The following is a 22238-nucleotide window of genomic DNA, read 5'->3' as shown; positions in this document are numbered from 1 at the left end:
GTCCCGCAGCGAGATTGACTTAAGACAGCCTTTGCCTAGAAGATGAAGCAGAAAAAAAGCTTAAAGTGCTTAACACATCCATTTTCTCCTTATTCCTCCACTTGCTGCAATAAAACTGGGTGCTTTATATCACGAACACAGGCCATGTTCTCAAAAACAAAGAGCGAAACTATGACCTATTGTACATAAACAATAGCTATGCCGCAGCTGACAGTATGTGCAGGTTAAAAGATAGTAATGCACAGAGGAGAGGCTTGGCTCAGCTGATGTGTCAGTTAGAGAGCAGTAGATGTACCTCACATAATACCTGCACTACGAGCCAGCCCAGCCGGCCCATCTTCTGACAACGTGCTCTTCATCTCGTGCATAAATCACTCGAATTATGTTTAACGCCCTGGGTCCTCTGTCATCGCCATGGCGAGATGTTCAGGCCCAGGTACACAGCTGTTTCTGTGGGGACCTACTCCTTTGCAAGTCAGTCTACAGCAAGGTTACAAGGCAAATACAGTTCTACCTGCCAAATAAAACTAGGTAAACGAACTCCAGTGCAAACGGCTTCGCTTTCCACCGTGACACAGTAATCATCTAAACCACTTACCGCAGACAGGCCCCTATCACAACAGAAGCAGGCTATTATGTCAGGGTTATGACAGGGTTTTTGTTTTGTTTTAGTTTTTCCTATAGAGATGAAAATAGCACTGGCAGCAAAGCATTTTTTTTTTTACTGTAAGCTATTTCAATGTGACATCCACCTCCTGTTATGATGTGAGGATGCCTGGAAAACAAAACAGGAAATATATTGAGGTCTTTGAGGTGTGATTATCGCTTGTATTAGACAGCAATGCATATCCCAAATGCATATGAAATGCCCTGCCTGGTCTTTGCCCCTGAGTGGTGTGTGTGAAGTGAACCATGGTCTGTTCTTCTCATCCGTTTATAGGGCTGCCATATCCAAGCACCACATTACACACAGGAGCTCTGACATCTCTCATGGCATAAACAGGCTTCCTGGTGGTGTCTCAATCAAGCAACAACCTTCCCTAAGCCCCCTCACTCCCTCTGCTTCAAACTGTGTTCAGCTCAGCATTCAGACATGTCATGATACAGCCCTGTCTCTCTTTCTATGTCCCATAGGACTGCGTGATTTACCAGCTGCTGAGCCATCTCTCCCGCGTGAGCCAACCCTCATTTAAATGCATTAGGCCCATACTTACCCGTACATTGATTCATCCTTAATTATACAGATATGCTAATCACAGCCACCAGTTATGTCTCCCAGACTGTACGGCTGCTGTTGTCTTTTATAGACATGTGTTGTGGATTTACCCAGTAAATGGTAAAGCTCTGATCTTTAGAGTAAACATGTACCTTCAGGGGGGGTTGAGTGTGTTGGAGTATGTGAGTATGTGCGTGTGTGCTTGTCTGGCATCTGTTGTGGGGGGGTGGGGATGTTGGGGGGGAGGGGGGGGGGGCATTATTACGTGAACTGCCGACATTATTACGCATATTAATTGATAATGATGGAAAATAGGATATGCATAATTTTTTTTAAATAGTTATATACAGTGGGGGAAAAAAGTATTTAGTCAGCCACCAATTGTGCAAGTTCTCCCACTTAAAAAGATGAGAGAGGCCTGTAATTTTCATCATAGGTACACGTCAACGATGACAGACAAATTGAGAGAGAAAAAATTCCAGAAAATCACATTGTAGGATTTTTAATGAATTTATTTGTCACGCACGTTGACTGATGACTCGTGGAACCAAGGCGCAGCGTGATAAGCATACATCTTTATTGATACAAAACACACAAACAAAACAACAAAACGAAACGATACGTGAAGTCCTGAGGTTACACACACCAAACCTTAACGGATCAAGATCCCACAAACTAACTGGTGCCAACAGGCTGCCTAAGTATGGTCCCCAATCAGAGACAACGAGCTACAGCTGCCTCTGATTGGGAACCACCCTGGTCAACATAGATCTAAACGATCTAGAACAAAAACATAGAAAACTAAACATAGAAAAATCCACACCCTGGCTCAACATTTAAGAGTCCCCAGAGCCAGGGCGTGACATTATTTGCAAATTATGGTGGAAAATAAGTATTTGGTCACCTACAAACAAGCAAGATTTCTGGCTCTCACAGACCTGTAACTTCTTCTTTAAGAGGCTCCTCTGTCCTCCACTCGTTACCTGTATTAATGGCACCTGTTTGAACTTGTTATCAGTATAAAAGACACCTGTCCACAACCTCAAACAGTCACACTCCAAACTCCACAATGGCCAAGACCAAAGAGCTGTCAAAGGACACCAGAAACAAAATTGTAGACCTGCACCAGGCTGGGAAGACTGAATCTGCAATAGGTAAGCAGCTTGGTTTGAAGAAATCAACTGTGGGAGCAATTATTAGGAAATGGAAGACATACAAGACCACTGATAATCTCCCTCGATCTGGGGCTCCACGCAAGATCTCACCCTGTGGGGTCAAAAAGATCACAAGAACGGTGAGCAAAAATCCCAGAACCACACGGGGGGACCTAGTGAATGACCTGCAGAGAGCTGGGACCAAAGTAACAAAGCCTACCATCAGTAACACACTATGCCGCCAGGGACTCAAATCCTGCAGTGCCAGACGTGTCCCCCTGCTTAAGCCAGTATATGTCCAGGCCCGTCTGAAGTTTGCTAGAGTGCATTTGGATGATCCAGAAGAGGATTGGGAGAATGCCATATGGTCAGATGAAACCAAAATAGAACTTTTTGGTAAAAACTCAACTCGTCGTGTTTGGAGGACAAAGAATGCTGAGTTGCATCCAAAGAACACCATACCTACTGTGAAGCATGGGGGGTGGAAACATCATGCTTTGGGGCTGTTTTTTCTGCAAAGGGACCAGGACGACTGATCCGTGTAAAGGAAAGAATGAATGGGGCCATGTATCGTGAGATTTTGAGTGAAAACCTCCTTCCATCAGCAAGGGCATTGAAGATGAAACGTGGCTGGGTCTTTCAGCATGACAATGATCCCAAACATACCGCCCGGGCAACGAAGGAGTGGCTTCGTAAGAAGCATTTCAAGGTCCTGGAGTGGCCTAGCCAGTCTCCAGATCTCAACCCCATAGAAAATCTTTGGAGGGAGTTTAAAGTCTGTGTTGCCCAGCGACAGCCCCAAAACATCACTGCTCTAGAGGAGATCTGCATGGAGGAATGGGCCAAAATACCAGCAACAGTGTGTGAAAACCTTGTGAAGACTTACAGGAAACGTTTGACCTGTGTCATTGCCAACAAAGGGTATATAACAAAGTATTGAGAAACTTTTGTTATTGACCAAATACTTTTTTTTCCACCATAATTTGCAAATAAATTCATTAAAAATCCTACAATGTGATTTTCTGGATTTTCTTTCTCATTTTGTCTGACGTGTACCTATGATGAAAATTACAGGCCTCTCCCATCTTTTTAAGTGGGATAACTTGCACAATTGGTGGCTGACTAAATACTTTTTTCCCCCACTGTAGATATATATATATATATATATATATATATATATATATATATATATATATATTAGAGGTGAAAGCATTGGAAATGCTTTTGGCGGTTAATCTGCTTCTGTTTTGTGGGTGGCACTGTGTGCTGTTTTCGATGGATGGGTCCTGGTCTCTCGGGGCCATAGGGATCCGGAGGGACGTGGGTGGGATGCTGATCACTGGGATGACGGCTCAACTTGGGATGGGGAGGGGCTTTAGCGGGGGAATTAGTGGAGAACAATTGAAGGGTTACTCCGTAGCAATGCAAATATCACGGTACAGCTATATGGATACTCAATCATTATGGTATTTTTATTGGTAAATTTACAAACATATATAATGATAAATAGACTTGAAACTTGTATCTCATTATGGTGTATGGTAAAATAAGTATAGCCAGTTATAATTGTAATGGCTTAGCTGATAATAACAAAAGAAGAACAATATTTACATGGCTCAAAGAGAAGGAATATAATATCTATTGTATACAGGAAACTCATTCAACAATTTGAGATGACGTAGCGTGGAAAAAAGAATGGGGGATATACTTCTCCCATGGGCAAAGAAATTCAAAAGGGGTGATGATATTAATAAATAGTAATTTCGATCCGAATGTGCAAATTGTCCAAATAGATACGCAAGGTAGATGGATTATTTTAAATATGTTATTGGACCATAAACATATATGGCTCATTAACCTTTACGGACCAAATAATGATGATCCACAATTCTTTGACAATATATATAATAAATTATCAACCCTGCGAGCAATTCAAGACAATATTATTATGGTGGGGGATTATAATACTGTTTTAAATAGCTCAATGGACCGTAAAGGAAATCACACCACAAACAATCACCCACATGCTCTTAAGGAAATTGTGAATGTCATGGATACATTATAACTAGTTGATATATGGAGGCTTAAATATACTGATCTAGTGAGATATACATGGCAGAGACTGAATCAAGCTAGTCGTCTTGACTTCTTTCTTATCTCATTCTCGTTGGCACCAAAAGTAAAAAAAAGTGTTGATAGGGGACAGAATGCGGTCGGACCATCATATAATAGGCATATACATTACTCTTACTGAATTTCCACGTGGGCGAGGATATTGGACATTTAATCAAAGCCTATTGGATGATAATTTATTTATAATTAGAACAAAGGAATTTATAACTGACTTTTTCCAACATAACATAGGTACAGCGAATCCCCTTATTGTATGGGACACCTTTAAATGTGCCTTTAGAGGCCATGTAATTCAGTACTCATCTCGAAAACTAAAGCAATTTAGGTCAAAAGAGTTTATACTAAGAAAGGAAATAGAAAGTCTAACAGAACAGATAGATGGCAATAAAAACTGTAACATAGAGGCTCAGAATAAATTAGAGGAAAAACTAAAAGAAATGGAGAAACTTATTCAAGAAAGATCAAGTGTAATATATTATTAAAATAAAGCAAACTGGATGGAATATGGGGAAAAATGCACAAAATTCTTTTTTAATCTTCAACATAGGAATGCTACCAAAAAGAACTTAATGAAACTGGTTACAATTGACGGAGTCACCCATAATTCACCAAATGATATTTTGAAGGAAGAAACAAAGTACTTTAAGCATATGTTTTCCTTTCAGTCGCCTCCATCTCCTCTAACTGAAGCTAATTGTAGAGATTTTTTTTCTATTGATAATGTCAAATTAACAGCCACACAGAAAGACTAATGTGAAGGTGAAATTACAGAGGAGGAACTTCTGGATGCAATTAAAGACTTTAAGTCTGGGAAAACTCCAGGGTTGGATGGCATACCAGTCGAGGTATACCAAACCTTTTTGATATACTAAGAGGACCGTTATTAGCATGTTTTAACCACTCCTATGTAAATGGTAGATTATCTGACACTCAAGAAGAAGGTCTGATCTCATTATTACTGAAACAGGATACAAGTGGAAAATATAAAGATCCAGTCCATTTACAAAATTGGAGGCCCCTTACACTTCAGTGTTGTGATGCAAAAATTCTAGCAAAATGTATAGCGCATAGAATTAAAAAGGTATTGTCGGATATTATTCATTCTAATCAGACAGGTTTTTTTACATGGAAGATACATTGGAGCTAATAAAGGCAAGTATTGGAAACAATAGAACACTATGGAAAATATGGGAAACCAGGCCTGCTATTCATTCAGCAGACTTCGAAAAGGCATTTGATAAAGTTCGACTGGGGTTTATATATAAATGCCTGGAGCATTTCAATTTTGGAGAATCTCTTATAAAATGGGTCAAAATCATGTGTAGTAACCCTAGGTGTAAAATAGTAAATAATGGCTATTTCTCAGAAAGTATTTAACTGTCAAGAGGAGTGAAACAAGATTGTCCACTATCGGCATATCTATTTATTGTGGCCATCGAGATGTTAGCTATTAAAATCAGATCCAATAATAATATCAGAGGATTAGAAATCCAGGGCTTAAAAACAAAGGTGTCATTGTACGCTGATGATTCATGTTTTCTTTTAAATCCACAACTAGAATCCCTCCACAGCCTCATAGAGGATATAGATACATTTTCTAACCTCTCTGGATTACAGCCAAATTATGACAAATGTACTATATTACGTATTGGATCATTAAAAAATACAATTTTTACATTACCATGTAGTTTACCAATAAAATGGTCTGATGGTGATGTGGATATACTCGGAATACATATCCCAAAGGAAATAAATGATCTCACTTCAATACATTTTTATAGAAAGTTAGCAAAAATAAATAAGATCTTACTACCATGGAAAGGAAAATACCTGTCAATTTGTGGAAAAATCACCCTGATTAACTCTTTAGTATTATCCCAGTTTACCTATTTGCTTATGGTCTTGCCTACGCCTAGCGAACAGTTTTTTAAATTATATGAGAAAAAAATATTCCATTTTATTTGGAACGGCAAGCCAGACAAAATTAAAAGGGCATATTTATATAATGAATATGAATTCGGAGGACAGAAATGATTAAATATTAAAGCATTAGACCTATCACTAAAAGCTTCAGTCATACAAAAGTTATACTTAAATCCGAACTAGTTCTCAAGCAAATTAGTAAGATTGTCTCACCCAATGTTCAAGAAAGGCCTTTTTCCCTTTATTCAGATTACAACAACTCATTTGCAGTTATTTGAAAAGGAAATCATCTCCCAAATATCACTATTTCTAAAACAAGCAATAGAAAGTTGGTTGCAATTTCAATTTAATCCTCCAGAAACGACAGAACAAATAATGCAACAAATATTGTGGATAAATTCAAATATACTAATTGACAAAAAAACTTTATTTTTTGACAGAATGTTTAAAAAAGGTATAATCTTCGTAAATGATATCATCGGTAGGACTGGTGGAGTTATGTCGCACATGCAGCTAACAAAAACATATGGAAATGTCTGCTCTACCCAAAATTACAACCAAATAATTGCAGCCTTACCGCAAAAGTGGAAGAGGAAAGTGGAAGGGGGAGAAAGTAAGGAACTTGTCTGTCGGCCTTGCATTAAAGAACATAATTGGTTAAGGAAAACTGTGATAAATAAAAGAGTATATCAGTTTCACTTAAGGACCAAAGGATTGACAGCCGTCCCATATAGATTGCAAAATAGTTGGGAAGAGATTTTTGACGTACCGATCCCATGGCATAGTGTTTATGAACTGACACGCAAAACGACACCGGATTCAAAAATGTGAATCTTTCAATTTAAATTATTATATACAATTCTTGCTACCAATAGAATGTTATTTATATGGGGGATACAATCTTCCCAGCTCTGCAGATTTTGCTGTGAAGAGACAGAATCATTAGATCATTTGTTTTGGTTCTGTCCATTTGTAGCTTGTTTTTGGACACAGGTCCAGGAATGGCTAAAGGATTGCAATATTTACCTGGAGTTAACCTTGCAGATAGCATTAATGGGTGATCTGAAAAGTCATAGTCAATCGATCAATAATATAATAATACTTTTAGCAAAAATGTTTATTTTTAATTCACAATCTGTAGAAGCAATGAGAATAGAAAGGTTCAGAACTTTTGTAAAACATCACAGTACGGTTGAAATATATATGGCAAATAGAAATCCTACATGGATGGTGTTAAGAGATAGATGGGAGGTATTGAATAGAGTTGAAGGATGGGACTAATAACAAATAACAACAAATAATAACAAAGATAGCTAATAATGTAAGCATACTGTGTCCATAATAAGTATATAGGTTGTATGTTGGGAGCTTTTGGGAAAGAGCACAGTTAGAAAGATATGGCATATGGCAAACCGGATGGACATCATGAAAATGATCGGAGAGGTTGAGAGTAGAAGAAGTTCAGGAGCAAAAAAATAAATATATATATGTATGTATATAATATAATTATTGTAAAATTAACTGTGTCCATAAGGTGTAGATAGTAAGTATAGATCGGAAGTAGAGGCCTGGGCATTGTTGTTCACTAATTTACTCCAAGTAGGGAAAGGATGGCGGGGTTGAAAAGTAATAAAGGGGAGTATATATATAAAAAACATGGGGGATTGGAAGTGATGCAGACAATTACATTGATAGAAGATACAATCTATCTGCAATGTTAAGCTGATCCACCCCCAAAAAAAAAAAAAAAAAATTTAATTAATTAATTAAAAAAATAACACAGAGCATGTTGTTTTCCTTTGAACAGCGCCTTCAGCCCAGCAGCCCCGGCAGATAGTGAAGAGATGGGGCTGTCTGAAGAGAGGTACAAAGTATTGCTCGTCCTCTTTCTGGGAGACGGAGAGAGGTATCTAAGAAATAACTCCCTGTGCTGAGCTGTTGATGGTTTGGCGGGCGGCGGGGCCCGCGCTGAGCGCTGTGTTGCCTTATCGATAATTGTGGCCCCCTGAGAGATGCACGGTGCCGGCTTGTTTAATGAGCTGTGAGATTAGCAGGCCTGGTTTGCGGTGTGGAGAATTGCGTTTGCTGCGGATAGTGATCAGCTTTCCCCACAGACGAATGCTCGGCTTCTGACAGACAAACGGCTCTGAAGAATGTTTATTTTCTATACTCCATTGCTCATGGTAGCTACATATTATCTCTGCGTGGTGTGTGTGCTTTCGTGCCTGCCTGCGTACATGTGTGCGCGCCTGTGTGCATTTTGACCATAGAGAGGTCTGTGTCATATTTCCTCTCATGTTTTGTGTATCTGATAGTTAATATCCCCAGGCTGATTCCTCAAAACAATGTCTGTCTATGAGACCTAGTCTTAATGAAATCCTACACAGCCCTGTAAATGCTCAAATAATCTCCAACAATTGAAGCATTGCTAATGGCTCCTCATCCGCAGCGGACCTATTTTTCACAGCGGAGACACGCCGTGGCCTGTTTGCAAACTGTGATAAATGCCTCTATTTTCCCAGATTATTGGGCAGATAGGGATGTTTAGAGAGGTGCGCTCCTGCTGGGGTGGGGAATGGGGATAGTCTCTCCCCTCAATGGTCGTGACTCATAGTTACTATGACCAGGCCTAATTTGTAAAGAAGTTTCCTTATCAATAACGTTTCAGTGTCACCTGTATGGCGGATCAATGGCACTGCAGTTATTCCTGCTTTGTAGCAGAATTGGGTATGAATTCAAACCACATGTATACTTGATCTCATATCATTTATGGAGGCTGAAGAAAGATTTAATCTGGTCCTAGTACTTGTGACTCACCTCTCTCTGGGTCGTGGCAATTCTTGGACTAATGGCAGCAGCTCGATACCTCCCATCCGTGTGATGTGATGTAGCCCAGGGAGGTTGAGGGTTGGGGGTAAGGGTCTCAGTACCTCCAATCACTCCGGCTTCACAGACAGGATCTGACTGCTTCCCTCTAGTGACTCAGTTCTCTCTCACTGCCTCTCTCTCTCTCTCTCTCTCTCTCTCTCTCTCTCTGTACCAGGCTTCCAGCCGCTAATGATGAGGCTGTGCTCTGGCTGGCCTTTTGATCAGCCTGCTCTGGAACTGTAGAGACAGACTGTCCTGTGGAAGCAGAGCAAGAGAGAGAAACAGAGAGAGCGAGACTGAGGCCAGTAGACTTGTCTTCTAATCAGCTCCTCGTTGAGACCTGTCTATTCCCAGACCTCTACCACTGTACTGTAGTCTCTACCCAGCTCCAGTCACACTGCTGTCAAACTAAGTTTCAGCCAGCCACAGAAATTAAATCAATTTCTAAAGAGCTTTTTGTCAAAGATCAGAGATCAAATGTGGTGATTATTGGAGTTGGGAACTCCATCTACCAACTTCTCACCATCCCCTCAGAGGAATCTTTGAATCCTGAAGTGCTATTTTGTTCCTGTGACATTTTGTCCAAAGCCTTTAAAGCTTCCTTTGACCTAGAAAAGTGTCTGCTCAAATGGCTCCACCATAGAATTTGCTCTAAGCTCCAACAGAGTTTCCATCTTTAGATGGACAATGAATATTGCTATTCTATAGTGCCATCGTAACGGAGAGTGTTAGGAGTCAGGGTGGTATTCGGACTGGCCCTCTGAACCTCTGCAGGTCAGCCTAGGGTCCTCACTGTGTGTCTCAGTGTTGCTAATAGAGCTGTCACCACTCTCTCACTTTACAGCCCAGGCACACATGAATCAGTCAACACACATACACACACACACACACCTGCATGGACACATCTTCACACGAATGGACACACACACTTGCCTAACCAGCCACTGCATACACAAAGATAGGGTCAAGTGCCAATTGGAACCTAGCCAAAAACTCCCTCTCCCACACTGATGTTTAGCCTTTTAACTCTGCTGTCCACTGCTGGCACTGTCTGCCTCTACCTGTGTAATCTACAACCCACCCATGCAGAGACATGTCAATCATGTGGGCTTCCAAGCAAAACCGGTATCCACTGGAGAGATTGGGAGGCAGCAGAATTGTCACAATAAATCTCTGTTAGGCAGAGGACGGGTGAACAAGCTTCTATGGAGGAGTGTGAGCTAGTCCCCTGAAACCAGCCCCCTGCAGTGGCCCACACATTAATAACTTTAATACTGTTATCACAATAATCAGCTGGCATGAAATTATATTTACAGGAATTGAAAGTTAATACATGCAGATTGTAATCTGATTACACAAGAGTCAGTACCAGAGTTTGACGGTATTCTGTGGGAACTCTTAGCTTAGTCTCTTTTATAGAGGGAAGGACTTTTTAAAAGATGTGTCGTTGCTGAAGGGGAAAATGATCTTTGAGCCAAGCAAAGCATGATTAATCTACACCTCGGCTGGAGTTATAGTTCTCTGAACAGTATAATCAGGTCATTATATGTATTTCTGCCTGGGCAAAAGGAGATACATTTCAAATATCAGACTGTAGAGTTAACTGTTACTGTAACTTTTGGAAAGAGAGTGATAATAGGCACAGTCTAGATTCAGATTGGAACGTTGTCCTTATTACATACTGAACAATTGACTAAATGCATGTATTCTAGTGAATGTTTTACCAGTAGGTTTTCAGTACAATTGACCCTGACTGGACCAGACAGCAACAGCCAGGTTTGAGCTAATAGTCAGATGATTACCTTTTCCTGGGATGCAACCTTTTCCAGGCAATATAACAGTCCTCTAACACGTTGTTGTAGCTCGGACTAGTATAAACAAATACAAGCAGTAAATAATTATTAATATAATATATATTTAGAGAAATGTGCAGAGAGGAGTTCAGACATATCAGCAGCATCAATATTAACAACCTCACAACAAACGTGTCCAGGTAAGTACACATTTAGTGCAGAGAGAGAGAGGTAGAGTGGTGTCCATTAGTGATGCGCGGGTCAGCTGTTTGTTCACCCGCAACCGCCCGCAATTGCTATTCAGTGGTGTAAAGTACTTAATTAAAAATACTTTAAAGTACTACTTAAGTAGTTTTTTTTGGTATCTGTACTTTACTTTACTATTTATATTTTGGACAACTTTTACTTCACTACATTCCTAAAGAAAATATTGTATTTTTTATTCCATACATTTTCCCTGACACCCAAAAGTACTCGTTACATTTTGAATGCTTAGCAGGACAGGAAAATGGTCCAATTCACATACTTATCAAGAGAACATCCCTGGTCATCCCTATTGCCTCTGATCTGGCAGACTCACTAAACACAAATGCTTAGTTTGTAAAGATGTCTGAGTGTTGGAGTGTGCCCCTGGCTATCCTTAAATAAAAAAAATAAAAAATTGTGCCGTTTGGGTAATATAGAGAATTTGAAATGATTTATACATTTACTTTTACTTTCATTACTTAAGTATGTTTTAGCAATTACATTTACTTTTGATACTTAAGTATATTTAAAACCAAATACTTTTAGACTTTTACTCAAGTAGTATTTTACTGGGTGACTTTCACTTTTACTTGAGTAATTTTCTGTTAAGGTATCTTTACTTTAACTCAAGTATGACAATTGGGTACTCTTTCCACTACTGTTGCTATTAACCCATCCGCAACCCCTGACTAAGTGAAAATCTGAGGCCCACATCCAACCTAACCCGCAAATATAGAATATGCGCTATACAGTCAGAGATGGCGGAACAATTTCTTTACAGGCCTTTTTAGATATAGGCCTGTTTCTGTTTATAATTTCCCACATTTTTGTTAGACAACTTGTCTATAATTAGATAAATGCAGCTTCTCTTCTGTCATTACTTGTTGCCCTAGAAAACAAACTTCACCGATATCAACTAGGTTGAATAATAACCAGAATAATGTCATAAATCGATAGAATGAATGCTTCAACCTAGTTGACATCGGTAAAGTTTTTCTCTTTCCTCTTTAATCTCTGCTTCTCTCGCTCAGCAAAGATGGTTAGGGACCGGGAAGAAAATGTAAAAAGGAAATTAAAAGCTGTTAAAACGACCCAACATGTTTTTGATAAGATTTCAGTTCGGCTTGGATGCATATTTTATGTGGTTGAAATACAGATTTTATGATGCTGACTAAAGATAGCACCGTTACAGATGGTCGCTAACCGCGCATTCATTTTCTCAAGATGCTGAAAGAAATTAATCATATTTCTCCACTCCTGCTCAAAATGTACATTTGGTGTATAATTTTACTGCAAGAAATGCTTAATTCTGCAGGAGTTCATATTAGGCTATGTGAGAGGTTATAGACCTACAGTGCCTTCGGAAAGTATTCAGACCCCTTGACTTTTTCCACATTTTGTTACGTTACAGCCTTATTCTAAAATGGATTAAATAAAACATGTTCCTCAGCAATCTACACACAATACCCCATAATGACAAAGTGAAAACAGGTTTTTAGAAATGTTTGCAAGTGTATTAAAAATAAAAAAAGCATCTGCTGATGTAAAAAAGGGCTTTATAAATACATTTGATTGAAGTACCTGATTTACATATGTATTCAGAACCTTTGCTATGAGACTCGAAATTGAGCTCAGGTGCATCCTGTTTCCATTGATCACCCTTGAGATGTTTCTACAACTTGATTGAGTCCCCCTGTGGTACATTCAATTGATTGGACATCATTTGGAAAGGCACACACCTGTCTATATAAGGTCCCACAGTTGATAGTGCATGTCAGAGCAAAAACCAAGCCATGAGGTCGAAGGAATTGTCCGTAGAGCTCCGAGACAGGATTGTGCCGAGGCACAGATTTGGAGAAGGGTACCAAAACATTTCTGCAGCATTGAAGGTCCCCAAGAACACACTGGCCATCATTCTTAAATGGAAGAAGTTTGGAACCACCAAGACTCTTCCTAGAGCTGGCCGCCCGGCCAAACTGAGCAATTGGGGGAGAAGGGCCTTGGTCAGGGAGGTGACGAAGAACCCGATGGTCACTCTGCCAGAGCTCTAGAGTTCCTCTGTGGATATTGGAGAATCTTCCAGAAGGACAACCATCTCTGCAGTACTCCACCAATCAGGCCTTTTTGGTAGAGTGGCCAGTCGGAAGGCACTCCTCAGTAAAAGGCACATGACAACCCACTTGGAGTTTGCCAAAAGGCACCTAAAGACTCTCAGACCATGAGAAACAAGATTCTCTGGTCTGATGAAACCAAGATTGAACTCTTTGGCCTGAATGGCAAGAATCACGTCTAGAGGAACCTGGCACCATCCCTACGGTGAAGCATGGTGGTAGCAGCATCATGCTGTGGGGATGTTTTTCAATGGCAGGGACTGGGAGACTAGTCAGGATTGAGGCAAAGATGAACGGAACAAAGTACAGAGAGATCCTTGATGAAAACCTGCTCCAGAGCGCTCAGGACCTCAGACTGGGACGAAAGGTTCACCTTCCGCTGCCAAAGGTGCTTCAACAAAGTACTGAATAAAGGGTCTGAATATGTATGTAAATGTTTTTTAAAAATTTAATTCTAAAAACCTGTTTTTGCTTTGTCATTATGGGGTATTGTGTGTAGATTGATAAGGGAAAAAAACGAATTAATCAATTTTAGAATAAGGCTGTAACGTAACAAAATGTGGAAGAAGTCAAGGGGTCTGAATACTTTCAGTAAGGCTACTATTGCATTTAACCCGGACAGTACAATTTCCTTGACATATCATTTTGACAATATCACAATATAATTTTTGCGCTTGTTGCCTGTATGCCTGCACTAAAACTCCAGTATTTTTCCTTCATAGCTTGTTCTCCATCTTCTTTTTAAATAGGGAACCAATTTGTTTTCAGCACTTTTATTTCCATAAAAACATGTTGTCTCATGGCTCTCTCTTGTCTCTCTGCAGCAGACATATGATGAGCAATATGTTTGGAACATTGAATCGCAATAAAATCACAGTATCAAATCGCAATACATATAGAATCGTGAGAATCGCAATACAGATCATATCGGCACCTAAGTGTCGTGATAATATTGTATCGTAAGGTCCCTGGGAATTCCCAGGCCTAATCACTAGTGGCCATGGCATGTTAGTGTGCTCACTTGAGCTGTAGTATCATGCCACTGTAAAGATGGTATCAGAAAGCATCACAGTACCCCTTGGGAATACAAGGGGACAGCATAACAGCACAGCAATAATACACAAATGAGATCAAATGCTAACTCAAACGTGTGTTTTTTGTGTGTTTTTTGTGTGTTTCTGTGTATCTCTGTGTGTGTGCCTGTGTATGTCTGCGCATTACCCCACAGGAGAGGGAGTTGCTGGGCCGTATCTCAGACCTGCAGGAGGAGGTGGTAAGGAGGAAGAACCACATCGCTGAGCTGGACCACGAAATACACTCACTGAATGAAAACATCAACACGCTCACCAAGGAGCTGGAACTTAAGGGCAAGGAGGTGCTGAAGATCCGCAGCGAGGCCAACCAGCAGATCAGGTGGGTGGGAAGAGAGGGCAGGAGGGGAGGAGGGGATAGCCGTGACCCCACCACAGGGCATTATGGGGTGACACAAAGGAGGGTTGACACAATAATAGGCTATCTACAGTAAAGCTGTTCCGGCACATTGCCAAACTTAATTACAATGTCTTCAGAAAGTTTTCATACCCCTGTTACAGCCTGAATTCAAAATTGATTAAATATATGTATTTTCTCAGCCTTCTACACTTAATGAAACATAGAAATGTTTGCAAATGTATTGAAAATGAAATACAGAAATATCTCATTTACATAAGTATTCACACCCCTGAGTCAATACATGTTAGAATCACCTTTGGCAGCGATTACAGATGTGAGTCTTTCTGGGTAAGTCTCTAAGAGCTTTGCATACCTTGATTGTACAATATCTGCACATTATTCTTTTTTAAATTCTTCAAGTTCTGTCAAGTTGGTTGTTGCTCATTGCTTGACAGCCATTTTCAAGTTTTGCCATAGATTACCAAGCCGATTTAAGTCAAAACTGTAACTACAGTAGGCCATTCAGGAACATTCAATGTTGTCTTGGTAAGCAACTCCAGTGTATATTTGTGTTTTAGGTTATTGTCCTGGTGAAAGGTGAATTTGTCTCCCAGTGTCTGTTGGAAAGCAGACTGAATCAGGTTTTCCTCTAGGATTTTGCCTGTGCTTTTTATCCTAAAAAACTCCCTAGTCCTTGCCGATGACAACCGTACCCATAACATGATGCAGCCACCACCATGCATGAAAATATTCAATGTCTGCTTTTTTTTCTACCCATCTACCAATAGGGGCCCTTCTTTGCGAGTCATTGGACAACCTCCCTTGTCTTTGTGGTTGAATCTGTGTTTGAAATTCACAGCTCGACTGAGGGACCTTACAGATAATTGTATGTGTGGGGTACATATTTTTTGTGGAACTTATTTAGGCTTGCCATAACAAAGGGTTTGAATACTAATTGACTCAAGACATTTCAGCTTTTCATTTTTAATTAATTTGTAAAAAGTTCTAAAAACATAATTCCACTTGAGATTTTTGGGTATTGTGTGTAGGCTTGTGACACAAAATCTCAATGTAATCCATTTCAAAATGAGGCTGTAACAAGGGGTGTGGATACTTTATGAGGGCACTGTAGGTGAATCTATTGAATCTCTGTATGCTATCCCTGCAGGTGAATGCCTGTACCTAGTTTTAATATGGTCACAATTAAGGTTTTTAGCATGTTTAGTTCATTCAGATGACTGGTGAATCACAACACGAGAAGTTCAGTTGTGTGACTTCCTCTTGTTTAGATGTGACTGTCAGTAGCCATTGGCAGTGCTTGCATCGTTTTCAAGTTAGATTAAAGTGGAAGGATACTGTCAGAAAGTGAGGAGGCCAATTTGCCTCTCCCTGCTGGAAGTCCTGGTTTATATTTTGTGCTCTATTATTCCCTTTGATGACTTGGTCCCTTTTGACATTTGTTATTTTCCTCTAGTTTAATGGTCAAATAAATTGATAAGGAAATATGAAAGGGTTATTTGGGGCAAGGCCTAAATATAATCTATCATCATGCTTTTCCCACAGGATGATAATTAATAATTCACTCTTATATTAATTCATAATGTGTGCTAAGGCCTGGATGGAATGAACGGCAGGAACTCTCATTAGAATGAAAGGCCTGTTTGGTGATGAATAAAAAATGGAGGCTGACGCTTTTCTAGAGCTTGAGATAACTAAGCACATGGGGCTAGTGTTTGAGTGCGCATGTGTGTGCATTAGCGCACGTGTGTTTGTGCGTGCATCCACGCGTGTGTGCATGCATGTGTGACGTCAACGACACCCAGCGCTGGCAGGATTCCAAGCCCATCATGGAGCACGTTTCACTTCCAATTATGTAACACGCTGGCAAATCCTCGTTTCCTGAGATAAAAATAACAGAATAAATAAATACATTGGAAATGATGTGTGTCCCTGAGGGTGTTACTCAGGGAGAGGCAAACATATTCCTCTGCACTCCTCGTGGTCTCTCTCTGTCTCTCTCTCTCTCTCTGACTGCAGTACCTCGGAGTGAGCAGCACTGCCATATAGCTTACATAGGGGAGAGAGTCATCGCTACTATGCAGGGAATTTCAATGAGCTGGTGAAATGTCCTGGAAAAGTCCTGTCTATCTGTCCCGATTCAAAATAAATAAATAGAGAGGAGTGTTTTTTCCACATATGGCGAAACAGTCATACCTCTCCTCCAGAGCCCCCTGCTAAAAATGATGTATGTCTTTCTTGGAAAGGAAAGGACGAGTATGTCAGGAAACGAAAGAAAGTCAAAGATGAACACAATTTGAATGGCTCCAGCAGGATCAAAAGGAATGTGTCTGTGATAATTGTGCCGAGTTAAGATACTGTAATACCTCTGGACCGGGGCCTCAGAGCCTCAGAGCTGGAGAGGCGTTTAAAGACGTGTGATCTAAATGGGCTTTAATGGTCTGGTCTCTTCTCATCAGGGCTCATGAACAGGACCTGTGTAAGAAACACGAGCGGGAGATGGCTGAGATGAACGCCATGCACAACAGAGAGACTCAGAACATGCTGTGTGACTTCAACAAGGCCCAGGAGCTCCTCAAAGACAAGATCTCTGCTCTGCAAGTCCTGTACGTACAGTACATTCAGTATGTAGTTGATATAGCACTATATGTGTGTGCAGGTGGTGGTATGTGGGAGAGAGAGAGAGAGAGAGAGAGAGATTATATAAAGCCCTGGCAGATGATGAAAGACCACAGTCCCTGGCAGAGCAACAGAGGGTGAAAAGGTGAGTGCCCCAGACAGATACAGGGATGAATGGAAGGAGGAAGGAAGGATGAGAGGGAAGGATGGATTCGAGAGGGGGTCTGCACATGACCTCCGGAGGTGAATATGGCCCATTGGGAAGGTCCTTTCCTCTTTCCTTACCCTCCCAGTAGTACAGATACATGGAGGTGACTGTGTCTTCAATATCCCATCACACCCACAATGTCCATGTAGCGGTGTCCTACTGGGGATAAACCTCTAGCTGGGTGTGCAGCTGCCCTAGCTTTCAAGACACCACAATACACACACAGTACACACACAGTACACACACAGTACACACACACACCAGAAAATACGAACATAGACATAGAAAACTCCCCTGCAGACTACTCTGAATAGATCAATGGAGATGTACTGTAATGATTATGGAAATGAAATAGGAATAAAAGGCAGCTAAAGCACACAATAATGATTTGTAGGTCTCTATAGGAAATATCTTTGGGATATGGGAGAGGGAAAGGGAGAGAAGGAGAGGGAGGAACAGATGTACATGCCTCAGCGAGGGCCCTAGGACTGGATTTTGCTGTCAGGAGTGACCTAATTTGGTTTCACTTGAATGAGAGCACGATCTAGACAGAAAGCCAGCTACTGCAGAGAGAGCCTCTGTTATAAATAGCTCATCTGTGATGTTCCCCACCAATTGTTCTCATGGCTCAATCACTCCTTTCACAACATCAAAATGAAATGCTAGTGAAGCATACATCATTATTTGTGCACATGTTCCTCCATGAATTTGACTGACAAACAGAATCCATTACAATCCTGTAAAAATAGGTCACATTGGCCCTACACAGATTGTTTTGTTGCTAACCTTTCTAAAACCAACAATTAGCTGCTGGTCCGAGCCACTGTCATTCTCAATTTGCTGACTAGTTGACATTTCCAGGGCCTTCCCTTGAGGTGGCCAATTTACTGCCTACTAATTAAGCACAGGACAAATCTATTTTAACGACAGCCACTGTCCCCTCCCCAATTAATCACCATGGCAGCTTCATTCCCCCAAAGCCAGTCCCTGGCCACCACTAAATTATTACGCCATTTAAGCTTTATTAATATTTGATCTCATTACATCTCCTATTGGTTAAGCCCCTGGGAACCAACACACGTTTGTTGTCTGATTGGTTGTTGTCACATCTGTTTTGAGTGATGTCGCTGGAGAGTTGAGTGGAGTGTGATGATGATATATTTATAGAAAGCAAGCCAGCACCAGCTTCCCAGGCTGCACTGCAGCAACATGTTTATTTCACACGGTTTGTGTTTGGAGTATGTGTAGGGATGCAGACAGTGGTGGAAAGAGTACCCAATTGTCATACTTGAGTAAAAGTAAAGATACCTTAATAGAAAATTACTAAAGTAAAAGTGAAAGTCACCCAGTAAAATACTACTTGAGTTAAAGTCTAAAAGTAATTGGTTTTAAATATACTTAAGTATCAAAAGTAAATGTAATTGCTAAAATATACTTAAGTATTGAAAGTAAAAGTATAAATAATTTCAAATTCACTATATTAAGCAAACCAGACGGCACCGTTTTCTTGTTTTTTTATTTATGGATAGCCAGGGGCACACTCCAACACTCAGACATCTTTACAAACTAAGCATTTGTGTTTAGTGAGTCTGTCAGACCAGAGGCAATAGGGATGACCAGGTATGTTCTCTTGATAAGTGTGTGAATTGGACAATTTTTCTGTCCTGCTAAGCATTCAAAATGTAACGAGTACTTTTGGGTCTCAGGGAAAATGTATGGAATAAAAAATACCTTATTTTCTTTAGAAATGTAGTGAAGTAAAAGTAAAAGTTGTCCAAAATATAAATAGTAAAGTACAGATACCCCAAAAAACTACTTAAGTAGTACTTTAAAGTATATTTACTTAAGTACTTTACACCACTGGATGCAGATGAGTCTATAGTGAAATGTGACACTGAAGTAATGTGTAGTAGATACTGTTTCTGTCAATGAAGCAAGAAATGAACAGATCGCTGATGCATAGCAGCGTAGAAGAAGCGATTATCATGATATCCAATATGCTCTCCCTCTAATTCAAGCGTGTGCCTGTCCCTGTCTTGCGTCGGCGTTTGATGGCGAGTTTGGTATCACTTGTCATTCCACATCTGTAGTGCTGAGGACGTCAAGCCAAACTGGACATGATGGATGCTTGTTTAGAGTACAAATAATATCTTGGCATATTAAAGTCATAAATCTCAAGTTAGAGGCAGCACAAAACTGTGGAGAGGCAGATGGCTTTGAACACTGATAAGAACTCTTCTAAAGGGCGCTTGTTATGTGTTGAGACGTTAGTGGAATTCAGGAAAAACATGTACTGCATCTTTTTGATCATAGTAATACACCAGCACTAATAGCCTTTTTGATTATGAGATTAAACGTAGGAGAGGTAAAAGCTAATGCTTTACTATTGAGCTGTAGGTAAGGGAAGGGAAGCTTTTAAAACATGCTCCCTCAGTGTCTGCATGTATTAATGCTCATATCCCCAAGCTGATCCAAGGCACTTTTATTATCACGTTACACAAACAAACAGATCAATAACTTAACTTTCTCTCAAGTAAACTTTGTTTCCACACTGGGCTGTGAGGAAACTGTGAGACATCTGAGCCCTAATGGCCCCCTCCTCTCCCCAGGCTGGAAGGCACGGAGGATAAGTTCCGGAACAGGGAGAGCCGGCCTGAGGATCTGCAGGTGATCGCTGAGCTAAAGGACATGGTGACTGAGAGGGAGTCCCTCGTCAAGAAGCTGGTGGTAAGTGTATGTACACAGTACAAGATGGCCTACAGGATGCCCTTGTGTCGTTTTACCCAACAATCCTAGACATGGAGCCTGCATGCCAGTCTACCTCTGAACAATAGTAGCCCAGACTATGGAGTGCTCTAACCTTGCATGACTAAGAGTTCTCATACAGCAGCAGTAGACTCAGAGAGGTATGTTACAGCCCTTGAGTCCCAACAATGCATTCTGGCAGGTTATTCAGTATACTGTATCTATGACTAAGTGTCTGTGGCACTAGAGAGAGTGGATAGAAACCCTCTGACTTTTGCAAGTTCTATCATACTGTACTGCTAAGCCCATTGTAGACATTAGAGTATGTGAGGTATGTCATAAACAATCAGTGAGATGCTCCATCACTAACCCAGAGAACCATGACCTAACTGGCATCTCTCTGTGGACATGCAGGACGACAAAAAGTTCTACCAGCTGGAGTTGGTGAACAGAGAGACCAACTTCAACAAAGTGTTCAACACCAGTCCCAACGTGGGTGTAATAAATCCCCTCATCAAGGTGAGCTGACATCTGCAGACTAACACATCTCAGACACAAGGCTAACACACCTCTGGATTAACACTGACAATCAGTTGATTAGAGCCATATAGCTAATCTGAACTAATCTTTGACACTTTGTGAAGACCAAAAGCTACCGGTGATCATTTGAAACCATTAGGGAACCATCACTATCATTACAAGCCTAAACCAGTAGCCTGTACATCATTGTAGAGAATGATTGAAGTGGAGATTTTAAGTTGCCTCTCCACATATATTTAGCCTTGATTTCCATTGGAACCATTCCATCCCTTAGTGGAGAAGTTGTGTCCCATTCCAATGTAAACACAGCAATCCCCTGTCTCCCAGTTGAATGGATCACTCTGCATGGTCAATATGTAACTGTTGACTCCATTTCAAGTTCTATAACTTCCGATATTTTGGTTCAGTGTTACATATTATGTGTGTTTGTACATTTATGTGTGTGTGTGTGTGGGATTGTGTGTGTGTTAGTCAGTGTGTGTGTGTGTTATCTCCCTGTCAGACATCCAGTTCTCCTTTGCTTTCCAAGCCATTCTTTGTTAGTGTAAACTTTCTGTAGCCTCTTCCTTTGATGCATTCCCTTTTGCTCATCTTAATTTACATATTATAGCTGAGAGCGACTGTTGCTTCACTAGCTGAGTGGTGCGAGCTTGACCTTCAGAAAGCCTCCATCCACATAAATCCTCGAAGAGAATGAGAAATATATAAATCTATATATATACAGCAGTCTTTTCTCCATTGGACTAGCTCTCCCTTTCCATTTGTTTTTGTTTTTGTCCTTCTGTGTAGCAAAAGAGAAAGAATGACAAATCAGCAAACAGATTCAGCAGCTCTCCAAACCTCAGGGCTCTGGAGGCGGCGGGAACAGGGACGGGGAGCGGGCAACCCCAGCCCAACCGCCTAGAGCCTATCCCCAACTCCCCCATTCACCACCTTGAGCTCAACACTAGCAAACCTCTGCCCCCACCGACCCCTCCGACAGAGCCCAAGAAATTCATGAGGTGAGCGCCGCCCCTCCCTCGCCGCTGACGCCTCCGTCCGCACTATGGGCAGGCCCAGGGTTCAAGCACACTGACACACAGACAGACAGAGGCTTGCCCTGACCCTTGGCCCATACAGCTGCAGATAGGCAGCTTTCATACAAACCTTTCCAAAGTCAGCTGCCATATCCCTTTATGTTGGGCTTCAGTCTTTGAAAGAAACTTCTCAATGTGACCCTCACTGGCGGATGTT

At 40.8% G+C, this 22238-nt stretch overlaps 1 protein-coding gene across 7 annotated transcripts in view; it reads left to right on the top strand.

Moving 5' to 3' along the window:
- Positions 1–22238, top strand: part of LOC121548950 (protein FAM184A-like) — a 168131-nt gene that overhangs the window by 142177 nt on the left and 3716 nt on the right. For 3 of the 7 annotated variants that reach the window (XM_041860631.2, XM_041860630.2, XM_041860633.2), the window contains 5 exons: positions 14673–14857; positions 17353–17499; positions 20330–20453; positions 20880–20984; positions 21795–22006. In XM_041860631.2, the coding sequence (XP_041716565.1) occupies positions 14673–14857; positions 17353–17499; positions 20330–20453; positions 20880–20984; positions 21795–22006 (773 nt within the window). The remainder of the gene's footprint in view (positions 1–14672; positions 14858–17352; positions 17500–20329; positions 20454–20879; positions 20985–21794; positions 22007–22238) is intronic. The other 4 variants (XM_041860635.2, XM_041860634.2, XM_041860636.2 and 1 more) reach the window with 2 other exon arrangements.

The sequence above is a fragment of the Coregonus clupeaformis genome, chromosome 33 (assembly GCF_020615455.1).
Source record: "Coregonus clupeaformis isolate EN_2021a chromosome 33, ASM2061545v1, whole genome shotgun sequence".
Taxonomy (NCBI): Eukaryota; Metazoa; Chordata; class Actinopteri; order Salmoniformes; family Salmonidae; genus Coregonus; species Coregonus clupeaformis.
The sequence above is the reverse complement of the archived record's forward strand: the minus strand, read 5'-3'. Positions and strand labels throughout refer to the sequence as shown.